Source organism: Acanthochromis polyacanthus, chromosome 5 (assembly GCF_021347895.1).
Source record: "Acanthochromis polyacanthus isolate Apoly-LR-REF ecotype Palm Island chromosome 5, KAUST_Apoly_ChrSc, whole genome shotgun sequence".
NCBI lineage: Eukaryota > Metazoa > Chordata > Actinopteri > Pomacentridae > Acanthochromis > Acanthochromis polyacanthus.
This window is the reverse complement of record NC_067117.1, coordinates 30,608,586-30,626,729: the sequence shown is the minus strand read 5'-3', so window position 1 is coordinate 30,626,729 and position 18,144 is coordinate 30,608,586. Positions and strand designations below refer to the sequence as shown.

Genomic DNA, 18,144 nt, shown 5'->3' with positions numbered 1-18,144 from the left:
GCACATTCATCCCAATAATGGACTCGTTTAAATGACAAATTCCTTGCATATTGTAAGTGGCAATGAGCACGACATAATCCTCCTTTAATGAATGTCACGGCAGCAGTTCATTAAGCACTAAGGTTACCCCGCCGGGTGCCGACCGCGGCGAGAATCATGGACTACTTTGTGCCGCTGGCGACGTTAATTGCAGTCTGTTTGATGTGTCGATAATGAGAGATGTGCGGCAGATACGTCGTGTTTTTCTTTTTTGGGAGGCAGGTTACGAGAGTCGAGCACTTCCCCTGATGGATTCGAGAGGAGACATTATCACCGAGGGACACGAAACGAGAAGAAATGAAGTGAGGCAAAGCGGCGGCACTTTTGGTGAGGAAAAAATGCAGCTTTTTAATTGTTGTTCATGTGATATATTAGATGTCATGAGCATTTGAAAGGTTCATTTCCCAAATGCTGTGTATCCATTTAGTGAAATTTATTACTGAGGTTCATTGCTCAGTATTTTCCAAAGCGTAAAGGATGCAGCTTTAGGAATCTACGTGCCTCAATTCCAGTTTAAGGTTATGCTGTCGCTACTAAAATTCTACTGGTCGTCTTCAACTGGTTATTTTAGTGACAAATTGTGTAAACATTGTTGAAATGAACAGTATTCATTTCAGACTTTAATATTATTATTATCTCTTTCGAACTTGACAGACAAGTCACAATGCCATCACTTAAGATGAAAATGGTACTAGACTTGACCAGTTTTGTGTCGAAAAATGCTTTTGGGATTGATTTGTCAACCTTTTTTGTCCGATGGGCACTCAAGAACTTATACCATATATAAGGTAGGTGTTTAATTTGTCAGTCATTTGTATATAATTACCTGTAAGTGTGAATAAAATTTGTGCTTAGTTTGAATTAAAGTTTATGAATCAGGTGCACCAAAATTCTTGACATGTTTAATAAAATTGTTGTGCCAGACCTTTAAATTTCATTCCTGTTGTTTGCTGCTAGAATTTAAATTTGACTCATAAGTATTTAAATACCTTAAACAGCTTACTTAATGTATTTGCCATGGTTGTTGCTTAGTATTCAGCGTCAGAGATATTATAGGATAGATGGACATAGTCGTCTGGTCTGTAAAGACAATGTGGAAGTTTCTTTAACCGGCATTCTTTATAATAAACAGTAGGGGGCGACTCATCAGATTGCAAAAAGAAATCAGATTGCACAGAAGTCTCTGAGAAGATGAGGCTCCTTTCTCTGTGATTTGTTAATTCAGTAAACATTTTTCTAATTAGTTAGTGGTTTTCATAGCGAGTTTTTAATACAGCACGATGTCCATCCATTATCTACAGACCATTTAATCCTCATTACGGTCGTGGGGGTCTGGAGTCTATCTGTCAGTCTATCTACCCTGACTTAGGGAGAAGGTAGGGGACACCCTGGACAGGTAACCAGTCTATCACAGGGCTACACATAGAGACAGACACACTCACATTCACACCTACAGACAATTTAGAGTTACCAATTAACCTCAGCACGTTTTTGGACTGTGGGACGAAGCCTGAGTACCCGGGGAAACCCACACATGCACAGGGAGAACATGCAAACTCCATGCAGAAAGATCCTGGGAAGGCCGGACGTGAACCATATCTTCTAGCTGCAAGGTGACGGCGCTAACCACCAAGCCACTGTGTAGCCCTACAGCATGGATGGTCATTTTGTAAATTTCTGTAGCATTCAGAGGAAAAAGGTGATAAAGTCGGGCATGTTTAAGGCAAAGCAACCTTTTGATTGACAGGTAACGGTCATGTTGTTGTGTTCTAAGTCTGATCTGCCCCTTGCTTCTCACACCTGGTTTAAAAAGGACACAACTGTAACAGTTAACTGCCAATCCTGAGGTCTACAAACCAATGCATGAGGTCACTGAAGCTATGTCCATTTTTTATATATCTTTTATATGCAGTCTATGATGTTTTACAAACATTTCTGAAGCTACAGCTATATCCTTGCATATAACTACAGACAGGAATCGATATTTATAAGTGACTTGTATTGTTCTTTCCTCGAAAGTGATGCAAGCGGAGGGAATTGCCTTTATTTTAGTAGACACTTGGCAAGTTAACGGGGCGACCTCAAGGCATCCCGTGAAACAAGGGAAACGACATTTGTTTCACTTGTCGAGGGATTGACAGAACTCCCATATTATGGCTAGAATGGCCTCCGCCATTTGGTTGGCAGCTACAGAGCTCAAATATCCTCAAGCCATCCCCAGCCAGCGCTGCAGTCAGACAGGCAGTCAGTCACTTCAGGATGGCAGCAGTAGCTCCAGAGGAGGCTGTAGGCGAAGCCCAAACAAACTTTCATCTGCGTATCACAGGATTTAGAAGCAGACCCGGCAAGGGAGGGAGAGATTGAGGGATATAGGTGAAGAGAGATAGAGGTTGAAAAGACAGAGGGACAAAACACACACACGCAAACACACACACACACAGACGCACACACAGCAGGACTGCAGAGTCTTGCACAAATTTAAATCCCCCTCTCATCTAAGAGTAAACATCCTTGGGCTATAACAGTGCGTCTGTGTATGCATATGTCAGGATCTGCACATGCATGTGTAGGTGCAGAAGATCATTTCAAAATAATCCTTTATTTTTTGCTGGCCTTTTCCTTAATTTTTAATTTACAACACATTTGTTACTATCATATGCGACATTTCTTTCCCTGCTTTATTTCCTTCCATTCCTTATATTTTTTTGCTTATTTGATTTACATTAGAAACCAGAACTAAAAAAACAATAAATAAAGCAATGAAATTCAAAGCTGGACTTCGGAGGCTGCTACTGACATTTGTATTTGAAATTAAATCAAAACAAATATACCCTGATACTGATAACTAAGACGATATAATTTTTTAAGCATATTTTAGAACATAATAGGAAGGTCTCAATAAGGATACTTTTCTAACCCCTAATCAGTTCCAAGTCATTATCCATTTTCCTGGATAACGTACACTGAACTAATTAACTACAGTACCCTGTTTCTACTTATTCTGCAGGAACCTGAAGAGGCACACAGTTACATGTTGGCAAGCAGAGAGCACTATGGAGGTTTAGCTAGTAATAGGGCACCATGACAAAGTCTTCTGTGAAGCTTCATGGCCTCTGGAGAGTGTGCGTACGTGAAATCACAGTGGAATCAAGCAGGATAACATTCCTTTGTGGCTTTTATCATTTGTAAAACTGACTCAAAACAATTTAACAATTATCCAGCATGATCAATTTCTATTACAAATTAATCAATTGGTAACTGAAAATGTTCAATTTATTATCTGAATTCACGACAGGCTTAGTTTTGTGCTGATACTCATCAATTACAAATGACCTTTATTGGTCCTAATTTCGACCTTACGATTATTTCTAAAATGTAAACATTTTTGATTATGTTCCCTGGAATCTGCAGAGAAATTGGAGAAGTATCTGCTACCTAACAACATCAGTGAATGCCAGTCATGCCAACATATTATTCTCATTTAAAATCGAGTCTGCAGCTACCATTTAGTGAAGAAACAGTTTGCACAGTGGAGGGGGCTGCAGCTTCTATGACTGGATAAGGCGTGTCAAGTCAGTTGCATGCTTGTTGTTTTATGTAACAATTACGAGGTTAAGGACCAGGAGTTAATCACCCATAGTCGCACTGTCAAGGGAGAGCCCCACTGTAACTTCCAAAGGGAGAACAGTCGGTGCAATGACACGTCGGAGCTCCAATGCCTTTGGAGCATCCTCTTTGGCCACGGCATCATAATTGTCACTCCCCCATCCAGCCTGCTCATGAAATCCCACTTCCTACAACTTCTTCCTCTTCTCAAAAAGGAAATTTAAGTTGAAAAGGTGCCGTATTGACACATTATAGAAGATGTCACGCTGATCACAGATGTGCCGGAAGCGCTGTATCACTGCACAAGAAGCTGACTTTGATGCATATAGTGGCCAACTTTAAATCAGGTTCGGTTTTAGACTTTTTAAGGCGCAGTCTGGCAATGTTTTGAACACAGTAACTCCTTGACTTCATACACTACAAGTGCCTGGAAGTTGCGCATTTGTGCATGATTGTGGTTGTGTGTTTGTGCATTCGATTTTGACCACATCTTTTTAACCGGTTCACATTACTTTGTTTCAGCATAAAGGGACATCTGTGGGAGATTAAAAACCACAGTGCATGTTCATTTTCTCTCTGATGAAACAAATGAAACACTGCAGTGAGTGTTAAAAAAGCACGGGGACGGCTGTTGTTCTCTAATTGTGTCCGTTTCTTACTGTTAAGGAGTAATTTCTGGTGAGGTCAAAACAGCCTGAGGGGGGCTATTATAAGGAGGAAGTTTAGGCATGTTCCGCTCAGTTAGGACTCTGCTGCAGATTTCGGAGGAAATATCCTGATGCTTTGAAGACAGCTGGAGAAGCTGAGGGTTTTTAGAAATTCTCTGCAGGGATTTGCAGGTGAGCTCGGGGCAATAGAGTGCATGTAATTGCACAGGTATGCCGGGATGTGTGTGGAAGTGTGTGTGTGTGCGCCTGTACGTGCCTGTGAATGTATGAACAGACAGCTATAATAGCTCCTCATTAGAACTGGTTAATAAGCAGGAAATGGCCACTTGGTGGAGAAGATAACAGTGAATTACATTGACCTTTTAGGGTGAGACACTTTAAGAGACAGACCGTGCAAACAATGCAGATGAAGTCTGACGAGAATTTCCACTTCACCCCCAAAACCACAGCCAGACAATATAGACAACATACACTCAGTAATGAAGAGAAGTGTTTTGCTGCAGAGTGCATATTCGGAACAGTGTCATTTTTACATCCCGTGTGAACAGAACATGCATAGAAAGTTTAGGGAATACTGTCCAGAACTGAAAAGTTAGCAGATAAATCACTGGAAAATGTACAAATACTGCATATTGAGGATATATCTGTCAAGTAAATGTATGTTTTGTTGTCATTATGCACACATACACTATATAAATATATAAGGAAGTGCATCTTATCTTCCAATGTTGCTCACATATTAGTCTTGGTCGAAACATAAAGTTGAAAAAGAAAATACATTTGATTTGAATATTTTTTTTGAAGTAATACTCTTTAGCCACTGTTTGCAAAGGGTTGTTACTTATAGTTTTGCAACACAACAGCATGAATAGAATTGTATAACTCAATTGTTTTTGGATTTTCATGTTTTATCACCATTAGAGTTATTTTCCCCTGCCTGCCAGATGATATATTGTAACTGCAGGGTTGCTGGTTGTCTACCAAGCATTCAATCTTTGCCTTTAGCAGCTCGTCCTGTAAACCTTTGATCATGCGGTGTAAAAAGGCATTTGGCCGGTAACACAGATACACGGTGAAAATGTGGATTCTATTATGGCCAGGGGATGTTTTTGTCACTAAATCAGGATGCCTTTGTGGTTTAGAATATCAAGACATTCAAGACGTTACACAGGATGCAAAGAAAACAAGACAGAATTTGAACAGACAAATCAAAAGTAGTCATTAAGAACAAATACTGAGTTGAGAAAGGAGTCACTCCTGATGTGGAATCTCTACTTACAGGTAATAAGAGTAGGAATAAGCATGTCTTCTGAAGCATGGTGAGGTGAGGCCGATGATGACAACAGAGCAAAACCCAGAAGAAGGACAAACACATTGGATTAGTTCATGGCTTGAATGAGAGATTATTTTTTTGACTCCTTGGCATTTTAAACTGATAAGCTGCACGTTGTTTCATTTTTTCTTTCTGCTAACTTGTTACAACCTCTTCCCTCGTTGATGTGTCCTCATAAGAAAACTGTTGCTGTCTTTTATCTTTGTCTCTCTGGATCTTGGACAGTATGACGATACAGGAAGTTCATCTAGTTCCATATGTTTGTCTACATTTTGTCTTTACTGTTTCAGGAAGACAGACAATATTCTACACTTGTCCTGGCAATGTTTAGCTGAAATACTCCCAGTAAATCAGCTGTAAAGTGATTAGCAGTTAATCAACTAAGTGTACGGAAATAAGGAGCTCCATGACTTGTGAAATGATCACTTCACTCACCCAAAAAATGACACTCTTTTGATATAAGCTTTGCCTGTTGATTAGCTTTGAGAAAGGGAAGGCTTTTAGAATTTTAAACACTTTTCCATCATCACTACACCTTTACTTTTTGAAGAGCGGAGTTAGTTTTTGGATAAATGTATATATCCTAACTTTGAAGAAGAATTTTATGTCCCTTTTTTTCAAAGTTTAAGGTTCAGATGAAACTAAATTCAGATTTATGCCTCCGAAAAGGTCTGACCTTGCAGACAATGTTCGACTTTTAGTTTGTATGCTAATGCGATAGCACGGAGCTCTGGCCTTCATTGATCTGCTCCGTTCACATGGGTATTTCATGATCCGTCATCACGTTATGGATTACCAACAGGTCAGTCCTCCTAAACATGCTGTATTTGTTTAACCTGTAGGTTTTCCAATAATACATGAACACTTAAGTAAAGTCTACAGGGGAAAATAAAGGTAAATAAAACCACTGATGCCTCCATCACCAACAGGCTGGTCAGCAGACAGATGTGGGATGAAGAGGAGCGAAAGAAAAAGGTAGAAGATGGAACAAATGGAATGGAAGCAGGAAGGAGGAGTCAGTAGAGTCAGATGAACAGTTGTTGTAATGATTACTGCACAACTTATAGACCCTTTATTTGTTTACAAACATTGTGACGTTTTTTGTGGGCGGGGCTTATGCTGGAGGCAAAAGCAGAGCTGGAAGTCAAGCGGGACTGGGAGTATATAGTTTGAGCTGGGAGTTTGCGCTGCAAACTCGAGCATTTTTAACCCGTTAAACTTCAGTGTACCACCGGCGGTACACTTACTAATTTGCATAGGAATTTAAAGAATGTCTGAAGGCTGCAAACGTGATTATATAAACACTATACGCAAACACTATACGCCGATGGAAAGCTTGGATTCTCATGAATCCGCCGGTATAAACCACTTTCAGATGTGATTACCACAGCGGGTAATATAAACACATTTGTCCGACAAACAACGAATATCCATCCATCCTTTCTCTGTACACGGCTTTAACGTACACAGCGCGACTCACATTTCCGGGTTCATTATTACACACAGATGAAAATATTCCACAAAAAACGGCCATAATCCAACCTTGGACATCCAGACGACACAAGCCAGTAAACTATTTTGTCCAAAACATGCCCTGAACTCGGTATATAATCCACGAATCGGTCGTTTTCAAGGAAATGCACCTCGCGATGTGCGTCCAATATTCCCTGTATTTCTCGTCATATTTAACGGGTTATTGTTTTTGATTGTATTTTTTCTGTGTCTTGTTGTGTCCTTGTTCTTATGGTGTGTGTATTTGGACCCAGTGTCTTGAATAAAGCTGAATTGAATTGAATTGAATATTTTTTATTTACAAATAGAATATTAGCGATTTTTTTGTACTGTAAATGGCTGGAATTGACTGCAGCTGATCGTCTCTGTCCAGGTTTTTCGCCTCAGTGCATTTAACCACAACTGTCTTCGTTCCCTCTGAGCACGAGTGTTCGGTGGAATCCTATAAAACTTTAATTTGCGTTCGCCAATGTCATTCCTCCTATTCTGGCATCCAAAAACACAGCAGGACGACATTTTAGAAAAGTTGATAGAGCCCAGTCCCTCAGTCTTTCGCCTTTCGGTCACGGCCGCGGGCTTCCTCTTTTGCCTCCAGCTAAAGCTGTGACGTCATTCGTGACGTGAGTCATTAAAGGGTCTATAGTAGTGCTATTATTTTTAGGGCTGAGATTTTAACACAGTCATTTGATTAATGAATTACATGAAAAATAACACGTTAAAAATTAATGCATTTAATGGCACCTTTCTCAGTTCCCAATTTCTGGCACACTGGTAACACTGATGCACACTCCAGCCCAGTAGGTGGCGGTAATGCACCTAAAGTCTCTTTGCCAGCAGCAAAGAAGATACACAGGACGCACCGAGTGATGTCACAAGAAAGTTTGTTGAATAGCTATGGAAGGCGAGACCGCATTGAGCTTGTTGGGCGGGAAGGTTTCTTTTCAAAATCTTCCCGATGGCAGCTTGGATAAAAGCGTAGCTGTGTGCAACAAAGAGTTTTCTTATCACTGCAGCACTTCAAGCCTATGGTATAACCTCAGTGCAAAACATGATGCTGTGAACACAGACACCAGAACTAAAGCCACCTGTCAACAGGGTAATTTTTTTTTTTGCATGGAAACGCATCACATCTGAATATAGCCCCTTTGGTGGGCATGGACTTGCGGACCACTAGGTGGTCACATGACAGCCCTTCAGACCTTCAGTCTGGTAAAAACATTGGACCAACATGGTGTCTCGGTCACAAACGTCCTCTTTTATTACGAAAACATTTCAGCGAAAAGTGTTTCTGAAGGCATTTGAGGCGAGAAACAAGCTGCTGAATCTGTCCTCGTTTTAGTTCAACGATGGCTAGTTTAGATGTTTAACGAAGTTTTGCGACCTCTGCTCCCCGTACCACGTTTGCATAAAATAGATAAGATACATACCAGCAAACAGTGTAGTCAGCCCAGAATAGAGCACTTCTAAAAACATAGAAAGTGTTTGAGCTTTTATAAAGTCTCACGATGTTAAATAAAATTACTATAATTGCACTTTGAGTTTGCAGTAATCTGTGAATGAAGATGAAGAAATGCACAGACAAATATAAATGAAACATAAAAATGTTGTTGCTTAAATTTTAAAAATGAATTTGAATTTAAAAACTTTGCTTATTGAGTCAAATATTGCCATTTGACAAACGTCATTAATCACAATTAATTCATTACAACGCCTCTAATTATTTAGATTTTTTTTTAACTGTGTCCCATCACTATTTATTATTATAAAATAAAAAAACAAAGATTTCAATGATAAAACACATCAAAGCTGAGGCAAGAACTTTCTGGTCACGTGTTTATGTAAAACTTTCCAGTCCGTCCTCTCTGTCCTTTACTTGATAGCGCAGCCACAGATCTATACCTCAGCATTGCACTTGACCAATATCTCATTCATCCATATGTGTGTGTTTGTGCATCGGTGTGTGTGATACTGGGCTCCCTGCGGTATCTCTGTAATGGCTTGTTGGCAACTCTTCCCCCTGGCATGCACCCTTCATCTGGTGAGAGGCCAGAGATTGGGATCTCATAATACCTAAGGACACGTAACACACACGAGCGTGTACGCGCACACAAACCTCGACACACACTCACACTTCATCGCACTGCGTTTCGCTACGAGGGGAAAGTCAAGCAGGGTTGAGAGGGATCGATATTTCCGCTTCTATTTACAGAACTACTACTACAGACTGCATCTATCTTTCTATCGGAAGTCTGAGGAGTTAAATTTTTTAAACAAAAAAGTAAAGGCGGAACAAAAAGGCAGACACATGCAAATTAACACACACATACTGCTGTTTCATTCCAGTAGCTTTTATACATGCACACTTCACTACAGACTGCACCTATACAACCCTTTTTCTTTTTCTAAAATCTACCTATGCGCACACACACACACACACACACACACACACACACACACACACACACACACACACACACACACACACACACACACACACACACACACAGTGAAACCCATAACCCTCTTTAAGGGCTCTGCTGACATTGTCCTTATGATATTAATAAAGTGCAGCGCAGTGAGAGCCCGGCTGTAAAAGCCACAGCCGTTAAAACTGCTCATAAATATTAATACAGCGTAGAAAAAACACTCCGCCAGGTTGTGCTGCATGGCTCTGCACTGAGAGAGAGACTGACTGAGACAGATAGGCAGGAGAGAAGTGATGCATTTGTCACTGTATGAGAGTTACTTAGACTGTATATATGCAGCTGTGAGCAGAAGCTGACGTCCACTTGTAAAGACCGTGCATATCAGGGCAGGTTTGAGTTTCCGATGATCCCTATGAGTCTGAATTTTCTATTGATTAAATCATTAAACATCACTGAAGCTTTCATAGGTTTATTATAGGTTTTCTGGAAATATTACGAAATCTGCTGAAAACTACCATCATATACATGGTCTTTACAGGATGTGTATTTTCATTAAGAGCATATAAGGACAGGTTTTAGTCTTCAATGACGCCTATAAATTTAAAATGTTCTTGTTTAAATCACTGAAACACACAAGTTTTTGTCACACAAAAAAAAATCAGTTATGCATTTTGGGTCTTTTATGGATTTATCACTGGTCTTCTGGAAACAGGATTGAAAAATCATATGACTGAATACTGTTTAAAGAGTACAGTTGTGTACAAAAGGTTTACAAAAACACTTGTTTGTAAAGAGTACGTATAAGGTAAGGTAAGCTACGAAGATAAGATCATTTACAGTGTTACAGCAGAGAGGTGGTACAAAAAATTAGGAAATATAGTACAAAAACCAAACAAAAAAATAAATATATATTGGCACTAATTATAGAAATAACAATATTGCACATGCTAGTGATATTACACCGTATCTGTCATGAATAGAAACATTAATTAAAGTATTAATATTGCACAGATTTTACATAAATATTCAAAAAACTAAACTATGTAGCATTTGTTCAAATTTATGTACACCTATACAGTGAATGTCCTGGTATATGTAGACATGTATATCAGGCAGTTTCCAATGACCCAGTAGATTTAGTCATATTTACAAAAGACCTTTCATAAATCTATAAAATAATTAAAATTCCTTTCTTTTTCTGTGTGTGTGTGTGTGTGTGACAACACTCAATGAAAAATACAGAAAAACGTAGAAAGTTCGAAGAGTCATTGGAAGGTTGATAATGTGGTGATACACATGGTCTTCACAAATAGATGCAAACTTTTGTTTGCTCTCATGCGATGACAAATATAAATCACTTTTCTTTCTCGTCTCTATTTGTATATTCCCCAAAGTGGAAAAAAATGGATTGCCTCGACAAAAAATAAACAAAAAAACAAAAAAAAAAGATTGCAATGAGGGGTATTTCTTTCTTTCTGTTTTTTGTTTTTACCACTTTTGGGATTTCATTGCACCTCTCTAATAGATGAACACATCGATGCAGATCAGAAACGAATCGCGATCTGATGTCAGGAAGCTGACGAAGAGAAATTAGAGCCTGGTGAAATGAGGAATGGCAGTGACTCATTTGTCCTGCAGGAATGTAAAATGTGCAGTCATCCCTTCCCATGCACTTAGGAGCACTTGAAGTAAAAACAGAGAACTAAAAATAGTCGGAAATGTTTTGCATTCATCAACTAATCCACTTCAGTTAAGGGATGCACCTTTCTGAGGTTTTTGACAGGCTCCTATTTCCATTAATGGAAGCCATCTGCTGCTCACATGTGGTGAGAGATGCATATGTAAAAGTAAGGCATACCGACCCAGTTTGCTTTTTAAACACCGCACTCTGTTCCCAAGTGTTTCGCTATTGATGAGCGAGATTAGTGTAAATTGCTGCAGCTCAAAGGGCATAAACATTTTAAGCAAGCTTCTTTTCTCATCAATTTTTGCAGCTGCCAAGGTAGATCTGGAAAACACCGACTGTCAAAGCTGCTGCTTTAAGCGAACACCAGATTTAGGGGTTGAAATTAGCGTAAAAACACAGTTTATTTCACATTAGGCTGGGATGCTGCAGCCACCAGGGAACCGCAATGGTGGAAAACTGTGAAAACAATCAATCGTATCTTCACTTTAAATGGTGCAATTTGGTGCCAAACATGGGTGAAAGTGACCAGTATACATCCATCAATATGGTTGATTTTCATAGGGTTACGCTGCATGCAAAAAGGCTAAATAAAATGAATACTAGCCACCATTTTCATCTATCAACTGCAGTGTTTTGTATGGACGACGTCTACTTTCCAAATAAACACACACCCACTCACTCACACACACATTTTTCTGCCCTGATATGACGGCTGGCGTTTATCTTGGCTTTGTATAAATGGTTTCCGCTGCAAACATGCACCATTTTCACACTGATATGATGGCTATAGTTTATCACGGGCTTATATGAATACTATCAGCTGGAAATAAAATACACACACACACACACACACATCACCGCCAACAACTTTCACACACATTTCAACAACAACACGACGGCTGTAGTTTATCATACCTGTGTATGTGTATAAATTCCGTGTCACAACAGAGTATAAGAGAGACTTTTGCTTTCCCTAAAGGCTGAGTTGCATGAAAAATAACACACCGACTGCACATGCTTTTCCTCCCTTACACACATTTATGTTGCAGCACAATCTGTCATCTGTGCACCCACCTCCTGGCAGGTATATATATAAGCAAACCTGAGCACAAGCCGTTTTGCTGACGCGTGTTAAACGTGCATGCTGCGACTGTGGCTTGTTAGTGCCTAATTGCAGCCAATTCGATAGACTGTGATGCCTGGAACGCAGCGGCGCTAACACACAACGGCTAACGCCTGAGGAGCAGCCAGGAAATTTGGTGCCTCTCAGCGATTCACACCCAGGTGAAGATTAGTCAGACGGTTTAATACGCAGAGTAAAAGTAAAAACTGGGGTTTGTGGGAAAGTGAGTTCAAAAGTGGAGATCACAAGTTAAAGGCCTTACAGTGGCGGGTAGAATCTATCTAGCGAATGAAAACTGTTTGATACCAACACTAATTGCACTTATTAGCGGATGCCATGTGCATATGGACACAGCAAATAGATGCAAATTGCATATCATTCTATAAACAACTGTCGCAACAAATTAGTTCTCAGTGGCAGGAAGATTTCTTATCTATTAAAGTCTTATGAAAGCAGGTTAGCAACTCTGTGAAGCAGGAGGCTTTCCATTTTGGGATCTAGCGATATCATCAAGATGGGTTTAGTTTTGGCCAAAAGAAAACTCAAAAGTGGCCAAAGAAGAGCATTTTTTATCGTTTGCTACGTTCATCTTGTGCTAAGCAGCTTATAATTGTTGAATATTTATGGGGATGAAGAGTGTTTATCTTCCTCGCTGCACTCGAACCTGTTTCTCAAGATTAAAAATACGCAGATGAAGGTGTGTTTTATTTTTAACACTGATACTGTAGTTCACTATTAGACATCTGAAGATGACAAAGCTACTGCTGAACGTGTTGAGTTGTGGTTAGCTTAACACGTCACACATGGGATATTAATGCACAACAAATATGAGCACTCTGGGGTGTTTTTGCTCCTTGTGTTTTTTACTCACTGTGAGCTCTTTTTTTTAGCAACAAAGTCCTGCATCTCTAAGGAAACCGAATAAACATTACTAAAGTCAAAAAAATGTCTTCTGCACTGTATGACAGTACTGTAATGCCAAAAATCTTTTTAAAAAGTTTAATTTATTTGATATATATACATAGCTAAAAAAATAAGAAAAAATAAGAAATTGGAATCAAGTGCCTACAGGTGTAATCAAAACTTGGTTAAAAATATAAAAGGTGACTTAATAAATTAATAAAACTAAATAAACACTGCCTGCAGTTCGTCCCTGTTAGCCCAAAGAGTTGCTGAATTTTCGTCACGTCACTATTGGTCACAGTTGAGTCACTAATGGCTTCACAGTTGCACAGAGGAAGCAGATTTTACAGATTTTTACAGAACCTGGCTGAAGCAAATTGTTTATTTTTGGCAATTTTTTAAACGGAAAATTGAGAATAAAGTGATTCTGATAAGATCTGATTAATTTTGTCGAACAAATGGCTTATTAGAGATGAGTAGTTTATGGATCATCTTGGTGATAAAGGATGTAATTTGGGGAATTTTTAAAAGATAACATGTCTTTCAAACCCACTGGCGGCACTTGGGGATGATTGGGTTAAACTATTGTCCAGCTATAAACCACAGTTAAATAGATTTAGGTAGTTCTGCTGGTGGTTTTTGGATCTTTTCATTAAGGAGTTTGCACATGTTGGAGTTCCATCGTCCTCCCACAATCCAAAACGACATGCATGGTAGGTTAAATAATGATTCTACATGGGCTGTGGGTGTGGATTTTAGCGTGCTTGGCTATCTGGCTCTGTGTTTACTCTGTGATTTCCTGGTAAACTGTCGAATGTCAGCTGGGAAAGGCTCCAGCCTCCCGCAACCCTCCACAGGATAACATGAGTTAAGCTAATGGATGGACTTTTCTGCTGAGATCTGAGAATGCAGCACCAGAACACACTTTATAATGGAGTCCTTTGGGGCAAAGCAGCACCGATGCTCAGACTCACAAATACACAAATGCATAGCTGATAGTACCTGGGACTCATACTTGGACAGGAAAATTGTTTCTATTTTATCTCATTTGAAGAGCTACTCCCACTCCACCATCCCACACAGAGACGTGCTTTTTACCTTAATGTTCCCTCAAAATAGTCTGCCTTTTGGCTGGTTGTTTTCCAACTGTCTACCAGCTTGCGTTGCTCTGTCCGGCAGTGCATCCTCACTTTCCCAGCAATTAAAGTGGAGAATAAGATGGTTTTAGAACCACTAAGAATAAAGGGCGGCCGTGGAAATAAGATCCAGTTTGTGAATGACAGATTTTTCTACAAAATGTTTCTTTTTTTCTTCCACAAAGAAGTTCACATGTGGGATCGTACAGTACGTGAGAGTTTGCGTAAATGGACGACCGTGTAAAGTGGACCATCAAGCATTTATCTCAGGAAGCTGCAGAGTCCATTATTCAGCCGGGTGTCACATCTGCAGAATGGGGGTCAAGTCCAGTTCTTTTGTGAGCGTGCATGTGTGTGTGCTCCATTTATCTAAGAATGACTTTAACACGGAGGCACTCAGGACTTTTTATAATGTGTCTCTAAGTCCGTTGGCTTTGCTGCACGCGCACAAACACACGTGGCTTTGTGAGAAGCTGCCATTTGCAGCGAATCCGGCCCCGAGTCCATTCCCCCGGCTGACATCAGTTACTAATCGCCTCTTTTCTCTTGTCAAAGACCGAGATCCCCGGGGGCGCAGTATATTGTCTGGAAAGAAGATGTGTCCTTTTGCTGTCTCAGTGTGGAGATTCATCATTCATTTCCTGATTTTTTAGATAGACTCAAGTAGATGAGGGGTAATTTAAGATCCTACAAAAGCCGCGGGTCAGGGCAGCCTCATAACTCCCTAATGAAATGTGTGTCAGCGGTGCAAACCCGTTTCTTTTCAAGAAATAATGAAACTAAAATATTTGAAAACTGCAGATTTTGCCTCTTTTTGGTATACAGTAACCTTCTTCTCCTTATCTTTTCCTCCTTGCATTTACTTTGAGGAATAGTACGTCGAAATCTGTTCTTTTCAGTAATTTATAAGCTTATGGAATAAAACAACCGTGGAGAAGTTAGGTCAAGGTTGGATTTGGTAAAGGCAGAACTTTTGAGAGATAAAACATTAATGACATGATGTTTCTACTTTCTCTGAGCCTCCACAGTTACCTCCACAACCTTTAACATGCACAACTAATTCATAGTCCAACGGCTTCTTAAATTTGACTTCATTTCTTCTTTAATTAATTCTGAGAGGATGAAAGGAGCTAATGTTTGTGTGCACTTTTAGAGAACATGCATCGTGCAACCTGTTGCCCGGTTGAAGCCATTGTTCATGTCACTTTCAAATACATTATCGCTATCACTTTTCCATTCTCTTGCAAGGCGACATCTAGACACCGATCAGCCACAACATTAAAACCACTGCAGAACATTCATCACGCCATTAAAACGCAATGTTCTGCTGGGAAACCTTGAGTCCTGACCTTCATGTGGACGTTACTTTGACATGTAGCACCCAAGTAAACATGGTTCCATTCCAATCATACCCTTCCCCCAATGGAAATGGTGTTCTCCAAACTGCAGCAGCCATCTTTAGCAGGACAGTTTGTCCTACAGTGCTGCAATAACTGCAGAAAAGGGAGCTCAAAATGTTAAATTAGCCTTCAAGCTTCCCAGATTCCAATTTGATTGAGCCTTCAAGGAAGAAGCTGGAAGAAGCAACCCAACGTCTTGGTAAAAGCAACCACTGGACACCTACAAAGGTCTATACCTACACAAGGTGGTTTTAATGTTGTGGCTGATGCATTATCTTCTTCAGAAATGCAGTATTTTTCTGCAAAACTTAAAAAAAATAGAATGTATGATGCATAATTTAAAGTTAATTTGCAATGCTGGGTTTCAAAAACAGGTACAAAGGTGTACGTAACTTTAAAAAAAAAAAGAACAGACAGGGGTTTTATTAGAGTCAAAAATGAATCCAAAGCGATAGCTACCATGACAGGTGCTGAGTGGATTGTCTTGGAGCCCGGAACAGTGTAGGTGGAGATATTTGTGAAGCGTCAAATTTCATCCGGGCGAGATATTACCGCATATCTCCGATTTTAATCACCCACCTATGCTTTATTTGTCAAAGCCAAACAGATCATTTCTAACCTACAAAGTTGCACTAATTATTTAATCTTTCTCTTCTAATATCGGAGGCTGCTGGCTCGGTTCTCGCTTTGTTTGCTCTGCGGTGAGATGTAATCAATTATGCCAACCCGCTCCCACTGTCGAAAGCTGCAGAATGCGGAGCAGTTTTTCATTTCTCTGCCCTGAATGTTCTGAAATTTTCTATCTTCTCATTCATAATGGAGAAACTGTCTGCAGCTGCAGATATCCTGCAAATACCTGAATTACTGCCAAGTGCATCAACGGCAAATGACTGCTAAAAGCTCTGGACAGAAACTACAAACATCTCTCACCGTACAGAGGAAAATGAGAGGCACAGCTCGATGCAGTGAAGAAATTATGGATTCGTGATATTTGTTTTAAAGGTGTATATTTGACAAGAAAATAAAGAAAACCAGTGAGCACAGATGGCATGCAGTGATGATATAAATCCACAAATGACTGGAAGTAAATCACCAAAGATACAGGGGAGTGTTTACCAAAAGCATCTTACACATAATGGCAGCCAAATGTCACATGTAGCTATTTTAAAAGCCCCATTTACACCTGAATATTCTGTTGAAATACCACTGCACTTAAACCCTACAATAAATGTTCAACCATTGTATAAAATAAAGATGAATATACACTAATGATATAGCGGGGATGCAAGATCTAAGTGCATAAATGGGGACTTGTAAAATGGCTTGCATTGAAATACTCAAAGGAATTTAAAAAAAATAGAAGTAAATTTCAACCACTTAGTGACACAGATCTGGCTGCTAAATGGCAGTGAGAGCAGCTTAAAACTCTTGGTGGTTTTCTCAGTGCTAAAACGGCCAGGAGAAAATTACATGTGTGCCACAGAGACTAAAAATATTAGGCGCTTCATGTTTCACTCCTCTCAAAGAAAACGGATGTGTAGCTCCCAAAACATCTTTACGTGTTGCTTAGGACAGCACATTCTGTGGCTCTTTTAAACAATGTGGGGATTTGTAACCACAGCAATTACCACGTCTTGTGTGTGCACACTGTCAGCAAATCATTGCTGTTAAAAGGTACACAGCGTGTGTGCAGTCCCAAGCTAAAATATTTTCACTTAAAAATGAGAAATCTGCTCTTTCAAGAGTTCTTCAAAGCGGAAGACGGCACATAATTTGCACAAACTGATCATTTTCTTAAAGGTTTTGGGATGTTTTTATGCACTGCAGGACAAAATATTTATTTCTAATTGCATTCATAGTGAGAATAACACATCCATTTTCCAGGTGTAGCCTTCAGTGATAAGATGCATTTGGAAAAACTGCCAGACCAAAAAAAAAAAAAAAAGAGTGAGAGTCACAGTGAGGAACGGAGTGGATGCGTTCATGTCTAGAAGTAAACATACAATACCCCACGCTCAGAGTTCTCCATGTGTGAATCTCTCTATCGGAGCAAGGGCAAGGCAGGTACGGGACGGGACAGGAAGGGGTGGAGCCAAAGACAGGAAACAGGAAGATAGATAGAGACATAAAAGGGTGTGAGACTCGAGTCAGAGAGAGGTCGTGGTGAAAAAAAAGACATCTGAAATTTCTGTATTCCCTCACATTTCTGTTGAAACACAGCAAACGGAAGCAAAATATACAACTTCATGGGGCTGCCGCTCTCTTTCTCCAGAGTTCCTGTTGTTTTCTGTTTGCATATGAATCGCCACAG

At 39.8% G+C, this 18,144-nt stretch overlaps 1 protein-coding gene across 9 annotated transcripts in view; it reads right to left on the bottom strand.

The window, feature by feature from the left end:
* Nucleotides 1-18,144, bottom strand: part of ptprt (protein tyrosine phosphatase receptor type T) — a 448,077-nt gene that overhangs the window by 108,477 nt on the left and 321,456 nt on the right. For 4 of the 9 annotated variants that reach the window (XM_022195474.2, XM_051948450.1, XM_051948452.1 and 1 more), the window contains one exon: nucleotides 17,842-17,874. The exons of 2 other annotated variants lie outside the window; for them this stretch is intronic. In XM_022195474.2, coding sequence (XP_022051166.1) covers nucleotides 17,842-17,874 — 33 coding nt within the window. Of the gene's footprint in view, nucleotides 1-5,592; nucleotides 5,623-17,841; nucleotides 17,875-18,144 lie in introns of all 9 variants that reach the window. 3 more of the 9 variants (XM_022195480.2, XM_022195482.2, XM_051948451.1) reach the window with 2 other exon arrangements.